At 44.7% G+C, this 23,858-nt stretch overlaps 1 protein-coding gene across 1 annotated transcript in view; it reads left to right on the top strand.

The window, feature by feature from the left end:
• The first annotated feature begins 9,553 nt into the window (after positions 1-9,553).
• The window catches only part of TBX4 (T-box transcription factor 4), a 51,176-nt gene continuing 36,871 nt past the window's right edge, over positions 9,554-23,858 (top strand). The window contains exons 1-2 of the mRNA XM_024211268.1: positions 9,554-9,712; positions 13,328-13,422. Of these exons, the coding sequence (XP_024067036.1) occupies positions 9,557-9,712; positions 13,328-13,422 (251 nt within the window). The 5' untranslated portion in view covers positions 9,554-9,556. The remainder of the gene's footprint in view (positions 9,713-13,327; positions 13,423-23,858) is intronic.

Genomic DNA, 23,858 nt, shown 5'->3' on the forward strand with positions numbered 1-23,858 from the left:
GGGGGGAGGAAAAAAAGGGGAGAACTTGGAGTCCAGCTAGGACAAGCAAACGCGACTGGTAAGAGAATTCTTATTCTTTATTCCTCAGCAATTTACTTTATTGATGAAGGAACAGTCACTGAGAGGATGTGGAGGTGTATGTGTTTTTAACCAAATAATTCAATATGAACAGCATGAAATGATAAATGCATCGAGTTTGTGGCGAATTTAATACGAATTTACATAGTTGTTGTGTGCATTCTGTTTGTACCTACAAGACTAGAATTGGATCTCACAGTTGTGTATAATAGGATCTGATGTGGGGTTGTGTCTATGTTATATATAGATAGACACAAACAGATATATAGACATATTTACATATATATTACCTGTGCACATATGGTTATAATATATACATGTTTTTGTGTGTATATCTCATGTGTATTGTGTATCTGGGTAAATATGCATATGTCTATTGCACGTTATATATATTCCGTTAACCGGTCGATTTATAAATACTTGGGGGTGCAGTTTTGTTTTGTTTTACAAACTCAGAAGACGGATTAATTTTAATTAAGCGGTAAACCTCAGCTACCTAAAAAACAAACCAGAATCAAAGTGGCCATCCATAAATATATAGTAATTTATTCTTCTGAACTCTCTCTTCTCCGTTGGATTTAATTTGTGATGGAAAATAAAGAGCAAAGTTTTCCAGGGGTTTTTGGGGGAGGGGGGGGAGCTAGGTGAGGTGTTAGTTGTCAGAAAATAAAAATAAACAATTTAAGAAGTAATTTGCCAGAGAAAATTCATAGTGATGTTTGCACTTTTTTTTTAACCATCCAGCAGCACAGTGAAATCCGGTGTGTGGGATTTGACTGATGCATGTGTTTTAATTCGAGGACATAGCAAGTCCCCAGTTAACCCGCAGCCTGGGCTTTCAGTCACAGACGAGGCGTTAGAAAACTCTTTAAACAGAGTGGGTTTTATTATTCTAATCCAGCTGCCGTTCGGATAAAGCCCCAAAGATGTTTTTTCTCCCCCCTCTTCTAAAATTGGAATATACTCCACTCCTTACACGAAAGGAGGAGGGGGGATTATTTTTCTTTCAAAATAAATAATTGCTCTTCTAGCCGCTGTGTTACTTGTCCCTAGATCTATATTTTCCCCTTTTCTTCCTCTCTCCCCCCCCCCCAACTCTCCACCACACACACACACACTTGCAAGGCAAAGATTTGGGGCTTGGATTCAGGCATTTTTGCCTTTTTAATAATCTATTCTCTCTTATGAACTCTGCTGAGAAGGTAGATGAATGGTCGAAAGGCAGAGGGATGGGGGGGGGAATCTAATGGTCTATAAGAACCCGCGTGGAGTTTTCCCTTTGCTTTATAGACATGCGGGATTGTTTTTGTTTTGTTTGTTTGCCACATTATCCTGCTCAGCTGATAAAATTAGAACAGGCATTTTTGTACGAGAATGTATTCACCGTGAATTTCTTTTTCTCATGTAAGTCCTTCCTCTTCCTTTCTGGGATATCCGGGGCCGAATGCACAACTGTGGACCTTTGTCGTGTTAAAAATAATAATTCACATCATCTGAATTATTATAACACATTCTGGCGAGTTTGAGTGAGAGGGAGAAATACCAATTTGGATGAAAAATCAAAGTTTGTCCAAATTACCATTTTTAAATGTGTTAATCTCTGCTTTTTTCACGCCGTAGAGTTCAGAAATTTGACTCAATGAGTTCAAATACGCAAATTCTCATGCTCTATTGGGGGCTTTACTGTGCCATTGATTTGTAGGCAGAGCTCGCATTGATTTTCAAACAGGACTTCTGCTTAAATATTGCTCCTAAACTCTGATCGCTTGAGGATAAATTAAGAGGTCAGGGCTCCATATTTTAATTTTTAGGCAGAGGGGAATTGGGCTCTTTGTACCTTTGGGAGCTCCCGGGAGCTGGGCTGTCTGTATCTTTGGGTGGCAGCGGTTTGTAGCCGACTTCTTGGGAGTAATATCCCAAGAACTAATTGGAGAGCCCAGTCCAGGCTGCAAGAAATTCTGGCTATTTAAATTATTTAAAACGAGATGGGGGGGGGGGAGGGAAATGGGTTGTGAGGAAGGAACCTGGAGTGTAAATCTCGCTGCAAATACCTTCCCCCGGGTCGGGTTTAAAGGGAAAAGACCCTTTTGTCCGTGCAGACGTTTGAGCTAAACTCAGCCGGGTAACCAGAGCTGTCAGTCGCATGCCCGGGTCTTGCTCCTTGTCCCGAGGGCAGGAATCGAACGGTCCTGGCACCCTGGAGCCTTTGAAGTTGCGAACATTCGCAATGGGACAATCTCCATCCGCGGAGGGCATTCCACCGCCTCCCCCCATCTGTATTTATTACAGTCTCGATGCCGGGCCGTTTAATGACGTTTGGCACTAACTGAATAGTTTCCTTTGTGTCCTGATATATGGCCCTTGGCACTAAAGAACCCCGTCATTGTTCAGACTTGAATCACAAACCATATTTCCATTTTTTTTTTAATTTTGGCGTTAACCTTTGTGCCCCTAAATTTATAGATTTGCGTTTCATTTGCCTTTTTTTTTAAATCAAAAATGCCTCCTTGGGCATGTTTGTCGTTCTTGTTTCAAGTACCCAAGTGTCGCCCCCATTAAACGATTGTAAACTTTGAGTGCAGCCCACGAGGTCGGCTGTTGCTTATTACAACCTGTCTAGGCCCATTTTGGATATTTAAATATTACGCATCAACCTGCAACCGTGTTTGTTAGGAGCATAAAACCACCGTTTTATTGTAAGGGGGGGGCGAGAGAGAGAGAGGAGATTAATTTTGTGGGTTTGCCAGCACATGCAGTAAATCACAGGGCTCCCTTAACCACTGTAATTTTCAGATTGACCCTTTAATCCCAGATTGAATCGATTCCTAACCCTCTCAGTCGACCATTATATTAAAATAAACCCACACCACTCTCTAACCACCCATATTTCACATTTTTCCAGCATGGGGAGGGCTCTCCTGCTCTTCACCAGCGGGGGTTCCCATTCCTGCGTGGGACTGGGAAAACCAGCGTTCGGTCCTCCTGCGGAAACCCCGAGTCTCCTCCCAGCGAGCCCCACTAATTAGGGGAAACACAGAATAGTGCACTGGAACTAGTGGGGCTAACGAGGAGCCCTGAGCAAAGGAGGAATAAACCTCTGCACTAATGCTAAGGGACACATCGATCCAGGGAGCGGATGCCGACGTGAATTTGGTTTGGTTTTATTTGTAAGTGTCTAGGGAATCAATCCAGGCCTTGAGCAACAAGTCGGAGCCAGGGACGATCAAGTTCAAAGGGTCGATTTACTTTTTGCAGCCGGGCCTAGTTTAAAAGGGTATTTTTTTTTAAATAATTAAAAATCCTCCTCTAGCCTTCTGTGTAACCCATCCCCACCATGTGCCAGCCACCCATCCCCAGCCCTCCAGGCGCCCCCCTGGCTTTGGGCTCCATTTCAGCCTGGGCTCTGCTCGGGGGCTGGGTGGGTGTCTTTAGAAAGTTGCCCACTGAGGCAGGCGCAGCTCTGCCTGGTTTCATCACGCTGACGCTTCCGCTGGTCCCGCGTTAAAAGGCCATGAAGCCCGAGTCCCTTTGCAGGGGAGCTCTCTGCCCTGGACAATGCGAGGAAGTGAGGGATCTTTGGAGAGCGGCCCAGCCCAGCCCGCTCTGTACCTGCTATGCCTGGAAAATGTGAGTGAGAGTCTTCCTAGAACTGGAGCTCAGGGTCAAGGCAACGGGGCCTGTTTGGGGTCAGACTGGAATTCGGGCAGGGGGGTCACTCATAAGAGAGAAAAGTGCAGCCTGGGCCGGGAGAGAGCTGGAAATACACTTTGATTTAAGCCCCAGAGCCACTTGTTGAGTCTTGTGAGGGATGGGGGGGGGGCAGGCTGGTAGGGGGGGGCAGGCTGGTAGGGAGGGGGGAGCGGGTCTGGATGTGTTAGGGGTTGTGACTGGAAGGGGGTGAGAGCCTCAGCTCGTCCCCCCGCCTTTAAACTCGTCCTGTTCCTCCTGCCCCAGGGCATGCGGGCCGAAGGCCCATCCGGCGGCTCAGCCGCCTGCAGCCTGTGCTGGTTGGTGCCCTGAGCTGTTTGCATCCCGCTCCGGGGTTTCCCAGAGGCACTAATCTAAACCAGGACGTGCCTGGAGCCCCATCCCCACGAGCTGGGGAGCAGGCTCCGAGCAGTGGTGGCAGGGGCCCTGTCCCGGCTGGGGGCCGAGGTGCCCTGGACAGAAGGTGGCTGCTGGGCGGGGGAGGCGAGGCAGGGGCTGGGGGTGGGGGTGAGGGCAGTGGTTTGGGATATTCCCCCGCAGGAACAGGCTGGAATTGATCTCTTCGGGGCTGATTGACAGCAGCAACGTCAGCACCGCAGGGGAAGGGAGAGGGAGGGGGGGAGAGGGAGGGAGGCGAAAGGCCCCAAACTGGATCTTGATGGAACATTTTTTTCGAGAAGATCAAGGGCAAGTGAATCCGTGGAATGGGGACGGTGCCGCCGGCAGCAGCCAGTGAGCCCGAGCTCCCCTGAGTAGCCGAAGCGGAGCCCGAACCGAGCCCCGGGGGGGCTGCAGGATGCACCCCCCCTTTGGATGCTTTTAAGGCAGCAGCAGCCAAATTAAGGCGAAGTGTGAAGATCCCCCTGCCCCAGCCGCAGCCTGAGCCTCCTGCCCCCCGGCGATCAGTGTAAGTGCCCCGGACTCTCCCTGCAAAGATCCCAGCTGGGCCGGGGCCGGGGAGCAGCCGGACCCCCAGGAGGTGTTCAAATCCCCCGCCCCCGGCAGCCGCTCCAGGCCCTTCCGTGCAGCAGGGCGAGAGGCGATTTGCCTAAGCCCTGGGGTGGGGGTGGGAGAAAGGGCCTTAGGCGCAGGTTGTTTGTAAGCGATCCTAGGGCAGCCCCAGCCCGGGGGACCCTGTTAAAACCACGGACGGGTCCGCACTGCGCGACACCACCTCGGCCAGCCCGGGGAAGGAGGGGGAGGGCTTGTCCTCTTGGGACTCCCTTAAACCCCGAGCTCCCCTTTGCACCCCTTCGTGTCCGGCCGGATGCGCCCCCCCTGCCCACCGAGGGGCTCCGGTGAGCTCGGGCTCTGCGCTGCGAGGCGAGGGCCCCTTTGGAGCCTTGTTTCTGCGCCGCTTTCCCCACTGCGCACTGGCCTTTCTGGGGCCCTTTTCCCGTTAGATCTCGGCCCTGGCGACAGATGAGTTCAAGCCTCGAGCAGAGCTCGCTGGGCCCTTCTGAGGCGGCCCCTGGGTTGATTTTTCTCTGCGGAAAGGAATAAAAATTGCTGAACAGGTTAATGGGGGCGGCTGTTGGCTTGGCCAGCGTGATAAAAAAGCCAACAGCAGCGAGCAGGGCCCCTGGGGCGATGGGGTCTCAGTTACTTCGAATTGTTCCTCCAAGCCCATCTCTAGCTGTACGTGTTCACTGACAAGTGACAAGAGAAAAGCCCCGAGGAGTGTTTTAGGCGCAGATTCTGGCCCTAAGGGAGGACTGAGGTCTGGTGTTGCTTGGAGCTGACATGAGGCGTGTGCGCTATTCTAATGACTAGTAATCAGGTGATTCTTTACCTCTAACCAGCTCTGCACAGGAAAAAAAAAACCAATTACCCCGAGAACTAGAGTTGTGGAGGGGAATAAAGTCCCGGCACCAGCAGGCGTCTGATGACCGCCGGTTTCCCCCGAGGTTTGCAATGCGCCGCTCACTCAACCCGACTGCTGCTAGTGAAGACGCGTTTTAATAGCGCTGGGAGCTTTTTCCTGGCCTGGCCAGGGGACGGGGCTCGCTGGCACGGGTACAAAGCGCTGTTTGGCCTCACGGCCTGTGTTTGTGTGTGCACGCAGGACCCGCAATCTGCAGCGTGGTGTACATTCAGTCAGTGCTGGGGGTACCCGAAGCAGGTTCAAATCCCCTGCGGTAAGGCAAGCGGGGCAGAGATGTGGCTGTCGGGACGCAGGAGTGGGGTTTGTTGCTAGCCTGCGCTCCTCATGCGTTGAGAGCTTTGACATATTCCCCGGTGATTTGGTGGATGGAGACAGAGGGACCGGTACTTTTGCCTACCGGGGGTCAGGCTGGAATTGGGGAAACTGCCCCAGCCCCACTGGAATAGAAAAACGAGCCTGTGTTATTTTAATACAAACGTAGCGCAACTCCATGGAGACAAATCCCCGCATATCGAGTTAATAACTGCTTAGAAGCTGGTTCTGGGGTGAGAAATGTCCTTCCCCCTCCTAGTATATGTCTGTGGGGAGCTTCTTCTTGACAGACGGGCAAGAAGTGACTAGGTATCCGGGACTGTCTGGTATGCGCGTTTGGGTTTGTAGTGCGCATTGGTTTAACCTGGCCTGGCTGCTTTCTCCCCTTCCCCGCAATTGTCTACATACAACTCTTCTCCTTTAGAGGCATCCCCAGGTTCACAGAGCGCGGCTTCCAGTCTTGTCTTGCGCTCCAAATAGCTGTAAACAGGTTGTCGACAAAGCGCTAATTTTCGCAGTTAAAAATCGCAGGATTTCTTGCCTACGAAAATAGCAGCCGTTTCGCTGTCATTCGTACAAATTCCACATTTAAAATGCCTCGGCGCGCGAGGAATACAATCCCCCCTCCTTTCCATTCCTAGGTTTTGTACAAAGGGGAGATCTATTTACTTATGAAGCTGTGGGTGCATTAATTCCTCCCCCCGATATTTGAAGGGAGTTCAGTGCGTTGGGGGTTATGGATTCTCTGGCTGTGATTTGGAGAGTAGCAGAAATGCTGCAGGCTGTTCCCTGCCTGGTAGGATCCCTCCTGCTTCTGTGTCCCTGGGTTGCGAATTCCTACTTTTTGTTACAAGTTTGTGTCTCAGCGCTTGAAATCCATGGGACGGTGTTAAACGTTTGCAGATTGGTGAGGCATAAAACAGAGCAGATGAAGACTAGCTTGATGCTGTTACTGGCAATAATAAATAAATGGATCAGATTTATTTCCCACGGGGCAAAACCGAGGCCCCAAGACAGCAATGGGAAATAGGAAAGCGTTCAGTTGGGGGAAAGTTTCAATGATCAATGCAAGGGCTAGATTGGTTTATGGAACGCGATTACTTTCTAAAGTCGAGACCAAACCATATTTAAAATGCGAGCTCGCATCTTGTGTATTTAATTACAGACATTAAGTTTAAAGAACTGACTTGTTCCAAGTGTTGTCTGATCTATAAATTGTGTATTGCCTATTTTAGTTACTAATATAGTAATATTAACCTGTACTTATTGGCTACACAAGGTACATTTTAAATATACCCTTTGGATCTACGGAAATATTACCCACAAAAACTTGTGAATATCTAAAATGCGGTTCCAAGTTGCATGGACCCCTGCTCTCCATGAAACTGTAACTGCAAATCCCAATAGGATCAAACTGTCCTGTTCAAAATACTCACTCATCAGACCGCTGGAGTTATTGGGGTTTGAGAATCCTACAGCCTATTGGCAGAAGCAAGTAGCAGAAATCTTTAAAGATTTCTACGGCGAGTAAATTCTCATCTCCTAGTTAAACAACTCATCCCAAAGAGCTAAAGTTACTCCCCGAAAAGAACCACGCCGGATTCATTTAAAAATCAGGTACCATTTCAGGCAAACATCGGTGCTTATGGCCCTGCTGCACGATATTGACAAGACCTGGGTCTAAACACGCTGTTTGCTTGCTGTGCTTAGTATAATATTGTAAATGAAAAGTACATTTGCGCAGTAAAAGTCCGGGTTGATGCGCAGCAGCCTCGCTGGAGCTGTCAGGCCTTATCTTTATTGGCTTTTCCCAGTCTCTGTCCAAGTTTAAGAGCGGTCTCCTTTTATCTTAGTGAGCTTGCACTTAGAATGTTTACACAGGGCAACTTTTTGTTTTAGCAATTATTACCAAGGTTAAAAAACTGACTGGAGACAGGAGATAAGTGGGTAATATTGCACTGAAGTAGGCTCTCAGGACTAGAACCTGCCCAGATCACAGAGCAAAATAAAACGAACCAGCAAACCCTCTTCTAGGTGTTTTCCAGATCAATTGAAAATGAAGGCGAATTCCCCGGCAGATATTGCAAATAATTTCCGTGTAACAAATCGCTGCATAAATCCAATAAGATTGAATTTTGGGGGGGAAAGTATATGAAACGAGAAGAGAACTGAAAGACAATAACGCAATATGTTCACTGTAGCTATGTAAGTGAAAGCTTTTGTCAATCTATAATTTGTTAAGAGACAGAGAGAAAACAGCAAGGATCAAGTCCTGATCCCATGTACTTAGTTGGGACCGAGATTTAGCCTTGATACTTAGTGGAAACTTTCCTACAAAGTAAATTTACTGTAATTGACCAGTAACGACTTTATTTGATGAAGAAAAGCGAATGCAGCTATTTGGGGGTTTGTTTAAAGGACATGGGAGAACTGTGTAAGTTATTTTATTTTGTATATAACGCTTTCCAGCAGCAGCTAAAACATTGCTAATCGTACCACTAGGACTGAGACAAGGGAAACATTTGCTTTTTGGATCCATCAGTTGAACATTTTAATATCCAGGTGTTGCCCTTTTTAAAGTTAAAAAGAAAAAGCGAAGGAAAACCGACCGATATTTCCCCTAGTCAACAATCCTCGATTGCTTGTTCTGCTCTGATGGGGCAGAAGGCAGCGCGGTTGCTATTGTAGGCTCTAGTCAGGGCCGGGGCCGATTCCTCAGCGGTATCTCCAAGGCGGGGGATACTCTTTATAACCGCCAAACTGATTTTTTAATCCCAATGTTTTTAATCCACAGCGAATTAGAAGAGTAAACCTGAGTGCGCTGATGTTTGGTCACCCACCCATGCGTAGAAATAGAATTCAGTCGAGATTTCTCCTGAGTTATGCTGTTAGCAGCCTGGGAAACCCCAGGCCCTGACTGCTTATAAACCAGATCAGGAAAAGAATTAACAAAAGGGGGCTCAAACCCAGGGCACCGCTCCAGTGGCAATGGGAATCAAAGCGGAGTTCAGCGTGGGGGGGGGGAAAGGGGGTTGTTTCTTAAAGTCCTACCTGAGCTAAAGGGAACCGTGACGTTTCCCCTGCTTGGGAAACACGAGGGCAGGTTTAGAAAATGCCCCCTGAAAAGTAACCGACCAGAACAACCGAGGGATCGGCGCCAGAATGCAGTGACCTGCCGCTCTGGGCACAAGCGGGTCGATGGGGCTGTTTGTGGGACTGGGACAAAGATCCAGCCTGGGCCAGCTACGGATACTTGTGATTTTTCCAGCTGCAAATTAGCCCTGCCCTTGACTTGACACCCGGGCGGCTGATGTTTCAGCAGATTTCAATTTGGCAAACAGGCCCGGGCTCACCAGACGCACCAGGGCCCAGTATTGGGGGGCGGCTGCAGGCGGGAGTCAAAGGACAGGTCTGACCTGCTAGGCAGAGCCGCTCATGTTAAACCGAAGCAAACCTGCGCATTCAGACGGCGGGGTTGGAAATGGGACCGGCGCCGTTTACACGGAGCCCGTTGGCTTGTCTCGGATTCGAGCCGGCTTGGCACTAACCACGTGTGTCCCTGTCGAAAAGGAAATGCTCCAGGAGAAGGGCCTGTCTGAAACGGAAGAAGGGTTTCCAGCAGCCCAGGCACCTGGTCATGCCGAATCCACCGCGGGCTCCCCGGTTCTTGGAGTGGCAGGAATCGGCAGCACTCCGCTGAGCAGTCCGCAGGGCCAGGATCCGGAGCAGGTACGCACCCTGTTTGCACAACACCCATCCCTCCCCTGCTTGCCGGGCTCCCTTTCCACTCCCCTAACCTCTCCAGCTAGCACCCGCGTCCCAAGTAGCTCACCATCCCCAAGGCAATACATTCCCTGCTCCCCCGAGATCTTCTTGCACCCGGGGATTGAGTTTTCATGAAATTCTTTGCTCTAAACTTCCAGGGCTCTTACCCGAGTGCTCCACAAGCGCTTTAGGGGAAAGAAGCCATAACAGAGAGAATTTACTGTCACTGCCACAGATGGCGGGATTTAAAAATGTTTCCATTTTTCTCCAGCTTGGTGTTTTGTTTTGTTTTTTTTTTGCTCCCCTTTTAACTTGCAAGCTCTCCCCGCCTGCTCTGGTTTTCTTTGGAAGGACGTGTTTAAAGTCTGCCACTCCGAAGTGTCTGTCTTTGCACAGTCTACCCAAAACGGCAGTTGCTGTTTGCAATCAAAATTCAAGATCAAGAGTATCAGAGGGGTAGCCGGGTTAGTCTGGATTTGTAAAAAGCAACAGAGGGTCCTGTGGCACCTTTAAGACTAACAGATGTATTGGAGCATGAGCTTTCGTGGGTGAATGCCCACTTCGTCAGGCGCAGATCAAGAGTGTATCCAAGCCATCCCGGTTATCCAGAGTTCTCCGCAATCCGGTTTCCTTTGGCAGGTCTTTCATTTTTGTCTAGATTTAGCTCATACCTTTTTGACCCACGGACCTTATTCATCTGCATTGCTACAGAAACATAATTATGACCACTCTGATTTCATATGCCAGATTGAGTGCCTCTGTACCTTTTTTGTAACCCCACTCCAAAAACTGTTCTGCATCCTGAGATTTTTATACATTAATTAAATACAATTAAGCTCCTTATGCCAAAAAGGTCTGACTGTAAATTAGATTGCATTCAATCATGCCTTCTGATTGGCTAGGGGTATTTAGTGTGCTTTTTATAAAGTGTTGACAACTTTCCCATATCAGAATTATAACCTGTCAAGGGGGTGAGGAGGGGGGGAAAAAGGAAGCAGAAATGTAAAACCATGTAGTTTGTATTTGCTGTTTAAGCTATTTAAAAAAAAACACCCTATACTGTGTAATCATAAATGCATCAATTAATAATAATTATGCCTCGAGGCTTTTTAGCTCAATTTTCCTCTGTTTTTCTTCCAATCTCTGATCTCCAGCCAGGTGTTGGAAAGGGAAAATAGAACCGTGAAAAGAAACGTGAAATGTTGACAATTAGTGATAGGTTATAGAAAACTCTAATTTGTAATAGAAACCTCTCAAGATGCTCAGCGTCTCCTTCACAACAGGAGCCAAGTACAGACGTGGGTTTGCTTAGAGCTGAAAAAGTGAGTGGGTCTCAGATGCACAGATGATTCCATCCTAGTTTCCTCGCCTTTAGATTTCACACACCAACGACTGAAGCTTAGTGGGGTTAGCAAATAACCATGGGATTTCAAGGAAGGATATGAACATCTAGAGTTTGATCCTCCGCCCATTCAAATCAAGGGGTAAAAGCTCCCATTGACTTAAATGGGGCAGGAGGAGGCATCTCGTGTTGAGTTCCTCTTACTTCAACCTCGCTATCAAATGATTTCCATGAACTCTGTTCTCATGTTCATCACTTTCCTTAAAAGGGAACAAACACCCAACCCTATCTTGTCTATATTTTACATATGTACCTACACACCTATTCTAAACTTCTTATATAGGCAGCTGAATAAACAGGTCAGGAGTTCTCTACTGAGAAATTATGTTCACTATAAGTGTGTGTGTCTATATAATAAGGGTTTACATCTACTGGGTCGCTTGTGCTCCACCTGAAATCAGTGGGAGTTTTGCTATTGATTACATTAGGAGCAGACTTGGTCCCAGTATTTGTAACCTAACATGACAAAACGTTTTCAAGTCCTGGCAGTTTTGCTTTCAGTTTTTCTTGTTATTTACAAGGCTTTGACTAACCTGAATAGCACATACCCTACCTTAATTTTTTCTTGCATTCTGGGCCTGATCCTGCTTCCACTGAAGTCAATGGCAAAACAAAATAAACAAAGATATAAGTTATAATATTTGGTTTGCAGCTGGTTTGAACTGCAAGTTTTCGCATGTTGGGCTAGATTTTTTTAGTCAGTTTTTGGGAGAAAAACGAACTTTAAAAAATTGAAATAAAAATTAATATAAAGATGATACTGGAAAAATGTTTCAGCAACACAATTATTCTGTTCTTACATTATATATGCATTATTATTTTTCTGGTGGATGCATTTATCTTTAGTTGTATTAGAATCTCCTTTTACAGTTCATTACTTGGATAATTAAGATTTGTAAAACACTTTAAAGATGACAAGCACTTTTTTTATCTGTAGTTCTGTAATCTCTACTTTCAAGGAAATACTGAATGAAGCAATGTAGGAGTAATGTAAAAATAATCTAACCACTGATAAAACTGGATTATCCGAAGTGGTTTTTACATGGGACTGATCATATGAGAGTTTGTCTGCATGGGGAGTTATTCCAGAATAGCTAATTCCTGATTTTATTCTGGAAGAAGTGTGTCTACAGGTGGAGTTAGTCCCTTATTCTAAATTCTCAATCCACTTTGGAAATGGATTCCACACATGGAGTTAATTGGAATAGTTAAACTGTTTTCCATTCACACTTTTCTTTCTTCTGGATTAATTTTCATGTATAGACAAACCCTGAGTATTGTTAATTGTGTAAGTAGTTGCTGGATCGGACTGAGGCCCATAGTGTACAATGAGAGAGCCAAGGACACTGCAGGAGAATAATATATTATGTATACCCATCATATCATTTATTATCAATCTTGTTATAAAAATCACAATCTATTAAATAACTTGCTAGGCTGGTGGGATGGTGGTGCAAAGAACAATCCATGTAACTCTTTCTCCTAATTTTAAAACTGTCTATTCTGAATAATGGGGGGAAAAAGTTGATTCCTTTTGACCTGAATGTTCTGCATTCTGCTCATATAAGAGTGAGTTACCACCCTGGCAATTGCTGGCTTTTTATCAGCTAATTTAAAATATGCACTTAACAGGTAAACATTTTCCTACAGAACTCCACCCTTTGCTGCCACTTTCCCCCGCTACATTACCAGAACATCCTAGAGCAAAGTACCATTTTGCATTTAATTTTATTTTTTGAGGACAAGTATCTTTCTCGCCTTGAACCGAGCAGACAGATAAAAGGTTGGATTTTTTTTCCTTTTGTTTTTACCTGTCCCTCATCTTAAAAGGTGGAGCTTTACCTACTGATACACAGTTATATTTGATCATATCCACAACTCTTAGAGCCGGTACTCAGAAGTCTTTTGTTGTTTTTTTAAAATCTATTTGGCTGCAATATCCTCACTGGATATGAAGCATTCTGCAATTAATATTGATTCAGTTTGTTTCTCTCATTTTTTGGCAATAGGCAGTGGAATCTTTAGGGCCTGCTCCTGCGCCCAGTGCAGTCAGTCCTGGTTTTGCCTTTCTTGTCCGAAGAACATCAGCTCGCAGCTTTGCTTTGAGGAGAGAAATCACAGACTGAGAGTACTTTTGATGATGGTGATTTTGTTTTTGTTGTTTTGATTCTTTTTAGACCATAGAAAACATCAAAGTCTATCTCCACGAGAAGGAACTATGGAAGAAGTTTCATGAAGCTGGCACCGAAATGATAATAACCAAAGCAGGCAGGTTGGTGAAAATGCATTTCACATCCTTAAAGTCTCTATTCTATATTACATGTCACAATTTGCCCCAGTGGAATCCTTCTAAGTGGGGGGAGGGGAGAGATCTACTGCAAATGATTGAATTTTAAGAAACTAGGTCTTGATTTAAGACTTCTATAGGATTAGTCACATACTGAAAGTTATGCACCCACGTTGGCACTTTGCTGAATATGGTCAGAAGTGAGCACGCAATATAAGAAAAGCAAGTATATTGTCTTGGACGATATACTCTGGTCACCTGATAAGTCTAGTTTAGTTTTAATTCTCTATGCTAATATTTCCTTTGATTATTTGTGTTTCTAAGACCGTCAGGACCATAGTGATGTCAGTTCTATACGTGACAGTAATTCCTTCGTGAGCGAGAGATTACCTACTGTGTATAGACTAGTAATGCTCTGTGGTACACTTGTGGAAGTAATAAAACCTTCGCAAACTGAGACCTTGTTATAAACGCTGGTATCAAACCTTTGTTGAGTGGAGGGTTGAAGCTCCCATTTTGTGTGTGCGGGCAGAGCCGTCCCTTGGCTAGGGCGAATCGGGGCAACCACTCCAGGCCCCGTGCTTTGGGGGGCTGGTGCGATTGGCCAGCACGGTCGGTCCCAGAAGAGACGAATCTGTCACTTCTGCCCCGCACCCCTCTAGCGACAGCCCTGTGTGTGGGGACTGGCCAGGTGTGAGTTAGCATGGGTCTGCTTTAGATTGCTCTCCATCCCTTTGCATTAAATGCTATTCACGTGTCCGTAAGCTCGATTCATGTTTTATTTTAGCTACCATCATCTTCATAATGTGAGAGAGGGCCTAGTGCTGTGCTGAGCACCCTCGACTCTCAGTGAAGTCAGTGGGATTGGAGGAAGGTGGTTCTCATTGTGTTGTTATAATGGAATCTCACAGCAGTGGACATGTGATGGGCTGCAAGGCCCCAGTCTAACAAACTGTTCCACTAAGGTGCGATGTCCTGTGAAGTCAATGGAAAGATTGCCCTTGACATCTGGGGAATTGGATCAGGTTCTTGTGAAGGATTACCATAAAGATGTTTTTAAAACCCCTTTAATTTTCTTTAGTACCACCCTTCTATAGGCAACTGCTGATTTAATACGACAGCACATTGGAGAATCATAAAGGTGTAAAAAAGAGCAATGGAAATAGTGTGAAATCACCTGAAAAAATGCCTTTTAGTGGTAATGTTTGTTCTATGAGTCCTGACCCATAGCCCACTGAAGTCAACGGGAGGCTTTCTCTTGACTTTAGTGGATGCTAGATCAGGTCCATGGTTCAGTAGGGCTAAATCTGACTGTGAGATCCAGACTCCAGAACTCGGCTACAATGTGGCATATGAGCAGCTCTGCAGGATAATGGTGTCCTGCTCTCAACCTGTAAGGAAACGTGCACTGAATACTTCCTTATAGGCAGCCTTTATGCACTATTGCTCTTGAAGCACTTAAAGGGTTGCCCACTCCTCCCCATATCTCCCCTGCTCCCCCCACCAAAAAAAAAAAAAAAGTGCTCCTCTGTCTCTATTGGCAGTGTTGACAGACGCACTCGACTCTATCATTGGAATAACGGAACCTATCCCACCAGGGAGACGAGGTGAAACTGTGTTTGTAAATCACTTTAAAGAAGCTGCCACATGTACAGTGGGTCAGCTCTATGACCCGGTCCTGCAGTCCTTATGGAGATAAGATCCCCCCACGGGATTGTAATTTGCTATATAAAGTCTTAGGGCCGGATCTTGAAGCCTTTATTCACATTCATACTCCTATTAATTTCAACGGGGTTGCTACTCACATTAGAAATGGCTGAAGGATCAGGACTGCAAATACTGGGCCTGTAAACAGAGAGAGAAATTTGACCAAATTCTAGAAACTCAACATCCCAAATGTGTAGGTTATCTCCGTGTCAGTCTTAACTTAGATTGTTTAAACAAATCCATATGGCCAGGACCCAGTCCTGCATTCTTTGGGGGCTTAAAACTCCCAGTGAAATCATATTCATGCTTCACAGCTGCTCAGAGGGGACAGGGTGGCTCTGGTAATTGTCCCGGGGATGTGGAGCCTTTCGCTTCTAGAAGACCAGGGCCAAATTCTCTGCAGGTGAAAATCAGTGCAGCTCCATCAGAGTCAATGGAACACTGCCAATTTATGCCAGCAGAGAATTTAGCCCTCAGCTTGAATCAGGGCCTAAGTCAGTAGTGATTCATTAACAAGCCATATGAAATAAGTGGGTAGTTTCACTTCTGTTCTGAGTGGAGAGTTACAATCAACTTCATCCCAAATGGCAACTTTAATTCTCAGCAGTGAGGCCAAAGATTGAATGGGCCTCGTTACTTGACATCTATCTAATACACCGAAGTGTAATGCACCCATTGATGCATTGGCTTCTAAAGGTGATCCCTCCATGTCAAGGATGAGGCATGTAAGCAGGGAGACAGAGGTGTGTGTGTGTGTGTGTGTGTGTGTGTGTGTGTGTGTGAGCTTCCTCTAACAGCGCTTGTGCCTGTTCTGCAGTAAGAGTGGCAGTCAGTCTCCTCTAGGCCTGTTTCTCCAACAGTTCTCACCAGCGCTGAAAATAAAAATACCTGTAACAATTAACAAAAGAGCTAGTCTTACAACAACTAAACAACCAAGTTAAGCCACGTGACGATAAGTCTGATTTAGACGCACAATTCAAAACTGATCAGTGTGCAAAACCTTCTAGAAACAGAACCGTCCAGCAGCACAAGAGTAGACTTCGGTTCAATTCTTATTGAAAATCGTATTTCACCCAAACCGTTTAAATGCATAGTAATAATAAACCCACCCACCCCCAATGACCCAATTTTAAAAAGATGATACAGACTCTGTTGTTTCAAGGGGCCTCATACCAGGCTCTCATTCTGTGTCTGCAAATAATATAGAAACAGTTGAGTGCAGACACAAAATATGGTCCTGATCCTGCAACAGACACTCTGTGTGTGTGTGTGTGTGTGTGCGCGCGTGCACGTGTGCAAAGAGAGGGGGTTCTAAGCAGGCTCAGGGATGCACCCATGTGCACTCAACTTAAGGATCAGGTCACTTAAATGTCTAATTATTTAATTTCAAAAGGCAAAAAAGAGAAGGGAAAAAAAAGTCTGTTTTTTAAATTCTAAATTGCAAATGTAACTTTAATGACCAGTTTATTTCAAAAGCGGGTAAAAAAATAAGATAACGGGAGATCTAGTTCAAGGGTGCTGGTGTAAAATAGGCTTTCTCTAATTATAATCCAGACACCGATAACTCAAGAGGAGTGTGTTTATTTCATTTGTTGTCAATCTGTAGAACTCCACAGACCAAGTCAACTATAAATTACCAGGAATTTAGGACTAAGAATTACTTTGGGGGATTATTACTCCCTCTTAGGACTGATCTGTAGGAGATGTTTGGAGAACACAGCAAGCTCAGTACTGAAATAGGAATGATGTTCTTGCCAAGAAAGCTTGATTTATAAAGTGGAAACATCTTTAAAATGTACTCACTATCTTTTTAATGTTTGACTCTTTTATTGTGGGAGGGGGAAAAAGATTATTTTATGTTAAAAGGATCATCAAAAGATAAAAAGTTTGCTAGCAAAGTTTCCTGAACTTTGTGCAAAACCATTCGCCTTTTTTGTATATAAAATGCCACAACTTTTCATGTCCTGTTTGCAATGCAGGGTATGCAAATCAATACCTTTGTCATGTCTTTTTTTAAAAAAAGGTTTGTTCTTCTACTTAATTTGTATTGTCTTTAAAGGAACACATTAAACATAACACAACAATTAAGAAGCCAGCCCTGCATTCCTTGCACACTTGCAATTCCCAGGCATTGTGTGTGCACAAATGCAGGATTAGGCCTAAAGAAATGGCAGAAATTTAAAGTAAAATTCATTATCCTTTTTTAATGCAAAAAAACCCCCCAAGATTTGCATTTTATTCAATGTAAAATTAGTATGTTTGACTACCTGGTGGGTCAAATGCTGCCCTTACATACATACATACAACCCCACTGCCTTCAATGACTTTCACTTCAGTCCTGATCTTGCAAAGAGGAGCACCTAAGTGGAACACTGGACTTGCACGGAGACCTAGGGAAGTCAAAGGGGATGTGGAGTGGTTTTTTTTTTTTTTTTCCCCAGCATTATGGTCTATTATTGTGTGTGTAATAAGCCAGGTGATAGCTTTAGATGTTCAGATGTATCAATACAATACAATTTTTCAGAAAGATAAAAGCACTTTTCCCGACAGAAAGATAATCCGCAAACCATAGTTGCCTTGAAAATAAAGGGGTGTGTGTGTGTGTTTGTATGTGTGTGTTTGTGTTCCTCTTCCTTATATATACTCGCTCTCCAGTATGTATCACAGTACGTACATTTTTAAAGTGTGCTGCAGATTAATACACTCCTCACTAAGGGCACTTACACGCTTTTGTTTGTATTTAAGGCATGTAATAGTCACAAATTTAATATGATGGAACAATTTATACCCAAAGCAAATTGTACAACTTCATTTCTTTTCTGTCCCCATGCTCTGTCCCGAATTAGGCAAGTCCTGTAGTTGTAGCTATCTTTGTGGTTCAAATCTGTCTCAATTCTCCAGTGGGCTTGACCCTCCAAACCCTCATTCATTCAAGTAGTCTTTACTCATGTGAGTAGTCCCATTGGTTTCAGGATTTCTTCTCCCCTTTCACCCTTTTCCAGAGCTGTCTGTCCTCTAATTTTAGGGCTTTTTATCCCTCTGAGGCGCCGATCTTTACGGTTCCTACCCGGTACCATTCCATGCCCCAGGTGAATGGGCACGCCATCACTCCACAGGCAGTGTGAAGACAGGTTTATTGCTAATCAGCAGGGAATGCCAATCCACAGGGCAGCTGACCCCCTTCCTGTGGAGACCTGACTCTAAATTAATATGTCAATTTCTCTACAGTGACGAACATCCAGATGATGATGATGATAGTGGGCTTGTAACTACGGAGTGGGGTTCAGAGCACAACACTGTGTATAAATGGATACAGAGCCAGCCTCAATCTTTACTGTAACATCTCTTAACAACTGCATGTGGATTGATGGCTGTTATTTTAAGCTCCTCTAAGAACCTTCTTACAACATAGTGCACAGAACAACTTTCACCCCAGCGTACATGGAAAATTTGCAAACCTCTGTGATTTTTAGATTTTGGTTTAAGAGTGGCTTATTTCAGTTTAGCTTAAACATGTTCACAATCAATTTAAGGTAAACTGAAATTCCCCTGGTTTAAGGTCATAAGGGTTTGCACCAGTTTAACTAAATTGGTTTAATTTCACACCTTAGATTAAGCTGGTGAAATTTTGTCTTGTGTAGACAAGCCCTGCCAGGTTAAGATTTTCAGCTAGGAGATATGGATGCCCAGTTCCCATTAAAATGAAAGGGAATTGTGTCCCCAGAATCACTTCGGGCAGTCTTGAAAAGTTCAGCCCAAAGCTTTACATTTAAAAAAGCAAACCAGATCAGGTATGGAATGGGAACCTTCCGTTTAGAACTTGGAAATAAATTAGTAATTCAAAGAATGTCTGACCTACCGAGCCGTAAATTCAGGGTTCTGTGAATACCCTTTGCAGGTAAGATCTTGCTCCCAGTGAAATTGGTGGGAAAGAAAGCAGGATCCATTCCCTTTTGGCTCTGTTGCTAGAGATGTCAACAACTCCAGCAGGGAACATACAGTTTCTTGAACTTGGAACAAGTCAGGGAAGTGAAGGACAGTTGTGTTTTTTTTTTTTTTTTTTTTTTTTTTGTAAGTCTCCCTTTATTTTCTGTTAATGATTTGGGATATTAATAGTTAAATGTGTTTCCAAAGCATTTTCAGTTCACTTTTAGATAACTCTCATGCTAATAGTATCCGGGGGTAGCCGTGTTAGTCTGTATCCACAAAAACAACAAGGAGTCCGGTGGCACCTTAAAGACTAACAGATTTATTTGGGCATAAGCTTTTGTGGGTAAAAAACCCACTTCTTCTGTCCATAGACTGTGAGTTCAATGTTGCTTGTGTTAGTGACAGCGAATTTGGGGCTGAATGCATCTGAAGAAGTGGGTTTTTTACCCACAAAAGCTTATGCCCAAATAAATCTGTTAGTCTTTAAGGCGCCACCGGACTCCTTGTTGTTCTCATGCTAATAATCCCTAGCAGGGCAGGTCTCCAGTACCTGGACTGCGTGTTTGCCTTGAAGGGCACAGAAGCTACAGATCCTCTCATGCTGGATCCAATCCATGTTGAGGAACTAAATCAAATACTGTAAGCAGTCAGAGTAGTCAACATTATGGACCAGATCCATTTTCCCTCCTTCTAATGGCTCCTACAAAGGGTGTAACACTAATGGAGTTCTACCAAGGAGAAAGTTGGCTTTCTTTAGAAGAACAGTTAAAATCATTAGGAACCAGCACAGAGAGTTGTTAACTTCCCTCACTCTTGTGCAATTTCTTTGATACCTTTGTGCTTTGCCATTTATGCTTCAGTAAACTGAATCTAATTTTAGCTCCTCCATCCTCTGATATGGTTTGGACCTTTCTAAAGGAATGCTGTAAGCGTTTAAGCTTTCATGGGGGGGAAATCAAACTGGAGGTAAAGCATCTTCTTGCAAGAAGTTTGTCTAGGTTTTAATTTGCTTTGGGGCAAGAAGAGAAAATGATACTAGATCATTAAAGCAACTGCATAGTTAACCAAGTTCTCAAGCGTGTGAGAAACAATGTTTTATTTAAAACTTAGATGAGTTAGCCAGAAAAATTTAAATATAACCTCCCTTTGCCAAACTAGAAAAATTCCCTAACTGTCTGACCCCCTCATCGTTGGGTCATGGTCCTGCCACCAGATAAATCTCTCCTATCTGTCCATAGACTGTGAGTTCAATGTTGCTTGTGTTAGTGACAGTGAATTTGGGGCTGAAAAATGAACTACTGATGAGAACTCCTGTTGAACCTGTATTGTTTGTTATTCTGAGGCAAGGATCTGGCATGGGCTAATCCAGCACTTCAAAGCTAACTGCTCTTACTTTGTATACAGAGCGTCATAGCGGAGTGGCGTGGGTGATAAGAGAAATAAGGGACTGGAGGGTTAGGATTCACTGGGAAAATGGGACCCTGTTGAAAAAGTCTTTGATCTCTTCAAAGTATTTTCTGAAAGCAAGAATCTATCAAAAAGGAAATGCCATAAAAAAAAAAGCTTAAAGAAATAGTTGACATGACCAAATTTGTATTAATTTACCCCTGGAAAACATTTTTAAAGATGCTTTATGTTGATATGGGAAATATTTGTCACGGGGGGCGGGATAGAAGAATAAGGAAAGATCATTTTAAAGAAGAATTTGGTTCTTGAACTATCTACCCACCATTAGTTTGTCTTCTGGACAATAAAGATAAAGTATAAATTTTCACAAGCGCCTAAGTCGTATTTTTCAAAAGGCATGTGGGGCCAGATTTTCCCATCAATGGGAGTTGGGTGCTTTTCCTGCATAGGTGCTTTTGAAGACCCCATTAGGTACCCATCTGGCTTAAATACATTTGAAAATCTGGCACTTTAGGCTCCTAAATCTTAGTGAGAATCCTTTTGAAAATGGCACTTAGGCCCCTAAATCACTTAGGTGCTTTTGAACATTTTACCCAAATGCAAAGACTGATTTAAATGTTTAATGGCAACTGGGCTGTCTTGTGAACCAACCTCTAATGTTGGTAGGGCCTAATCCAAACCCCAGTGGAGTCAATGGTGTAAGACTCCCATTAACTTCAGTGGGCTTTGGATCAGGCCCTTGGTGAATAAATTAGTTCCTTCCAAAACTGCAAAGAAAAATGTGGTGCTACCAGAACATCACGCAGTTAGGGTTAGACTTCAGCTGCAGGATTAAGGTCTTTTGCTTCCATTCAATCTTCTCAAAGCGGGTGAGAGGTAACGGCACTCCCTAAGTGTACTATACCTTCCTGTTCTAACCCCCTGCGGTGGCATGGTGAAAAGTAGGACATCTTTGCTCAAGAGCAGGTTAGCAGCTTCACTGAGGTGACACACACTGCCCTGAAAAGGAAGGTTAGATCAAGCCTCTTAGTGGGTAAAAAGGTCATTAAGAATGAAGGGAAGTATAGAAGCCACTTCGTGATCTGGTCCAGACCAAACCATCATCTGGAGTCCCTGGCAGAGAGACACATGCAGCATCTTGACATGTCTAGCATCAGGAGCGAGTAGGCAAAGGACAGCCAAGCCTCACATCAGTGTTTCCAAACTACTAGTTCTTGTACCAATACTGGTGCTTTAGGCTTTTGCGACTGGCACGCAAGGTTCCTCTTTTCTACCTCACCAATAAGATACTACTGGATGCTGGGGTGCTGCAACAGTGCACCTCCCCTTTTAACGTCCGTACTCTCCAGTCCCCAAAAGGAGCTTGCACTGCCCCAACCCCCCATCTTCCAAACAAGTATCCTTTTGGGTTAGGCCACGCACAGCTGAGTAGATGCCAGGGTCACTGGTTGGTACCACCAAACTTTTAAACTAGTACAGCTGCCTTAAAGGCTAGAACATCCTGCCTTAGAGGAATGAATCTGTCTCTCTCTCTCATCATTCTGCTGCACAACCAACCAACCACACAATTAAACACCAATTAAAGTTTGTATGAACATCAGAAGTTTTGGCTCCACGTCAGTAACTGCTGCCTAGTAAAAGGAATTGGACTGTAAAAGAATAAATAAATAAACAAAGGACGCTTATTCTAACAGCTCATTTGAAAACAATTTGTGAATATCATGTAGAGATAAAACGTGCATAGCACAAACTAGCGAAGCAAAGGCTGCTTCATTATCAGAGCACATAATTCACTAGCACGTCAGCTCTAAAGCTTGCGAGGGCTACAGAATTGTGCTGCTTGCTTATTTTTCTTGCTCTTACTGTTTTTGTTACATTTCATCTGTAGAACGGCACAGGGAAGAATTTAGCTGGGGCCGTACTATTGCCCTGCCAACCTTTTCATGTGGGTTTTGCGCCCCCCGCCCCCATATTCAACTCCCCAAAGCAATGCACATTCTATTTTTTGCTGTCCACAGGCCTCCCCAAAGAACATCGATCTGCAGATAACTTGATGGCAATTGAGATCAAAAAGACAGTATTTTAACGTAAGGTGCTGGACTCCCCCAGGGATAAGGAAGAACGTTATGACCGTTCATCTTTCTTGATCTTTTCCATGGAGGGTGCCTATGTTATGTGAACATAAAAATAACTTTAATTCTTCACCACTAAGCTCTAGTGAGAGCAACAGTCCTTACAAAGCAGGAGCTTCTGCACATCTGCCAATACTGCAAAATTTGGGGAAGAAAATAGGGATGTGCCTTTAAATTCCATTCATAGACCAGGGGAGAGTTTTGGAGGGATGGAGAGGCCAGTATGTGCTTTTGTGTTGGCTGTCATTCTGGCGGACACAGCAGAACTTGAACTGGGGACATCCAGAGCTAAACATTTGAGTCTTTACAGCTTGAGCTAAAAAGCCATGTTTTGTAGCCAGGGGCTGTAACAGATCCATGTCCTCTGTGGAGCCTAAACAAAGGGAGATGCATAGCAAACATTGACCAGTGGGTTACGCACATTGTGTGTTTTGCTTTCTTTAAAAAGTCTAAAGGGGAACAAATCAGGCCAAGAAACCCATGACTCCTATAGCACAAGGTCTTGGTGTAGGGGATTGGCTTTCTCTACTGCTCTTCCTTCGCCTACCCACCGGACAGGAGGGGATGCAGTGTGGGAAGGGAGCAGGGCTGAGAGACCCGTGAGAAAGCCGGAACCCATCCCTAGAGAGCTAGATGCGTGGAAGGAGTCTTCTACTTCATTCCTGTAGCCCCACTACAGGCTTCCCGGACTACGGTTAGACTCTGACTCCTCCCAGGGTGGTCAGGGAGGTCACGGGCGGGGGAAAGCTGCTTAAAGCAGCACTAACTTTCTGCTATGTTTCCTGCCTGCGCTCCGTGGTTTCCATGGTGGTACGTGCTATTGGTCATGGTCGATCTCTGAGACATCTTCATGGCTGGCCCCACCTTGTTGCCTACGTGGACATTGTGCAGAGGGGCATTCGGTGGTTGTGTGGAAAAGGGACGGTAGATTTTTAAGTGACAATGGGGTCCTAGCAGTCATCTGTGGGGGTAGTAAATGAGGTCTTTTCAATGCATCCACAATGCGTTCATGGCTCACAGCTAGGGCACCTAGCATAATAAGCAGGAATAGAACTACTTTTACCTCCCACCTTCAACGAAGGTGTTCTTGAGGATTAAGTGCTGCGTCTCATCTGCAGTCTGAGCTAGGCAGAGTTCCCAATGAAGTCAAGGATCCTGTATATGCACTGCCACATCGGGCTCCTGTTTGTAAATGATTTTCAAACTATGAAGCACATCCTGAGAGTGAAATAGAGTGTGACTGAG

This window comes from Terrapene carolina, unplaced genomic scaffold (genome assembly GCF_002925995.2).
Source record: "Terrapene carolina triunguis isolate 2854851 unplaced genomic scaffold, T_m_triunguis-2.0 Scaffold231, whole genome shotgun sequence".
Classification (NCBI taxonomy): Eukaryota; Metazoa; Chordata; order Testudines; family Emydidae; genus Terrapene; species Terrapene triunguis.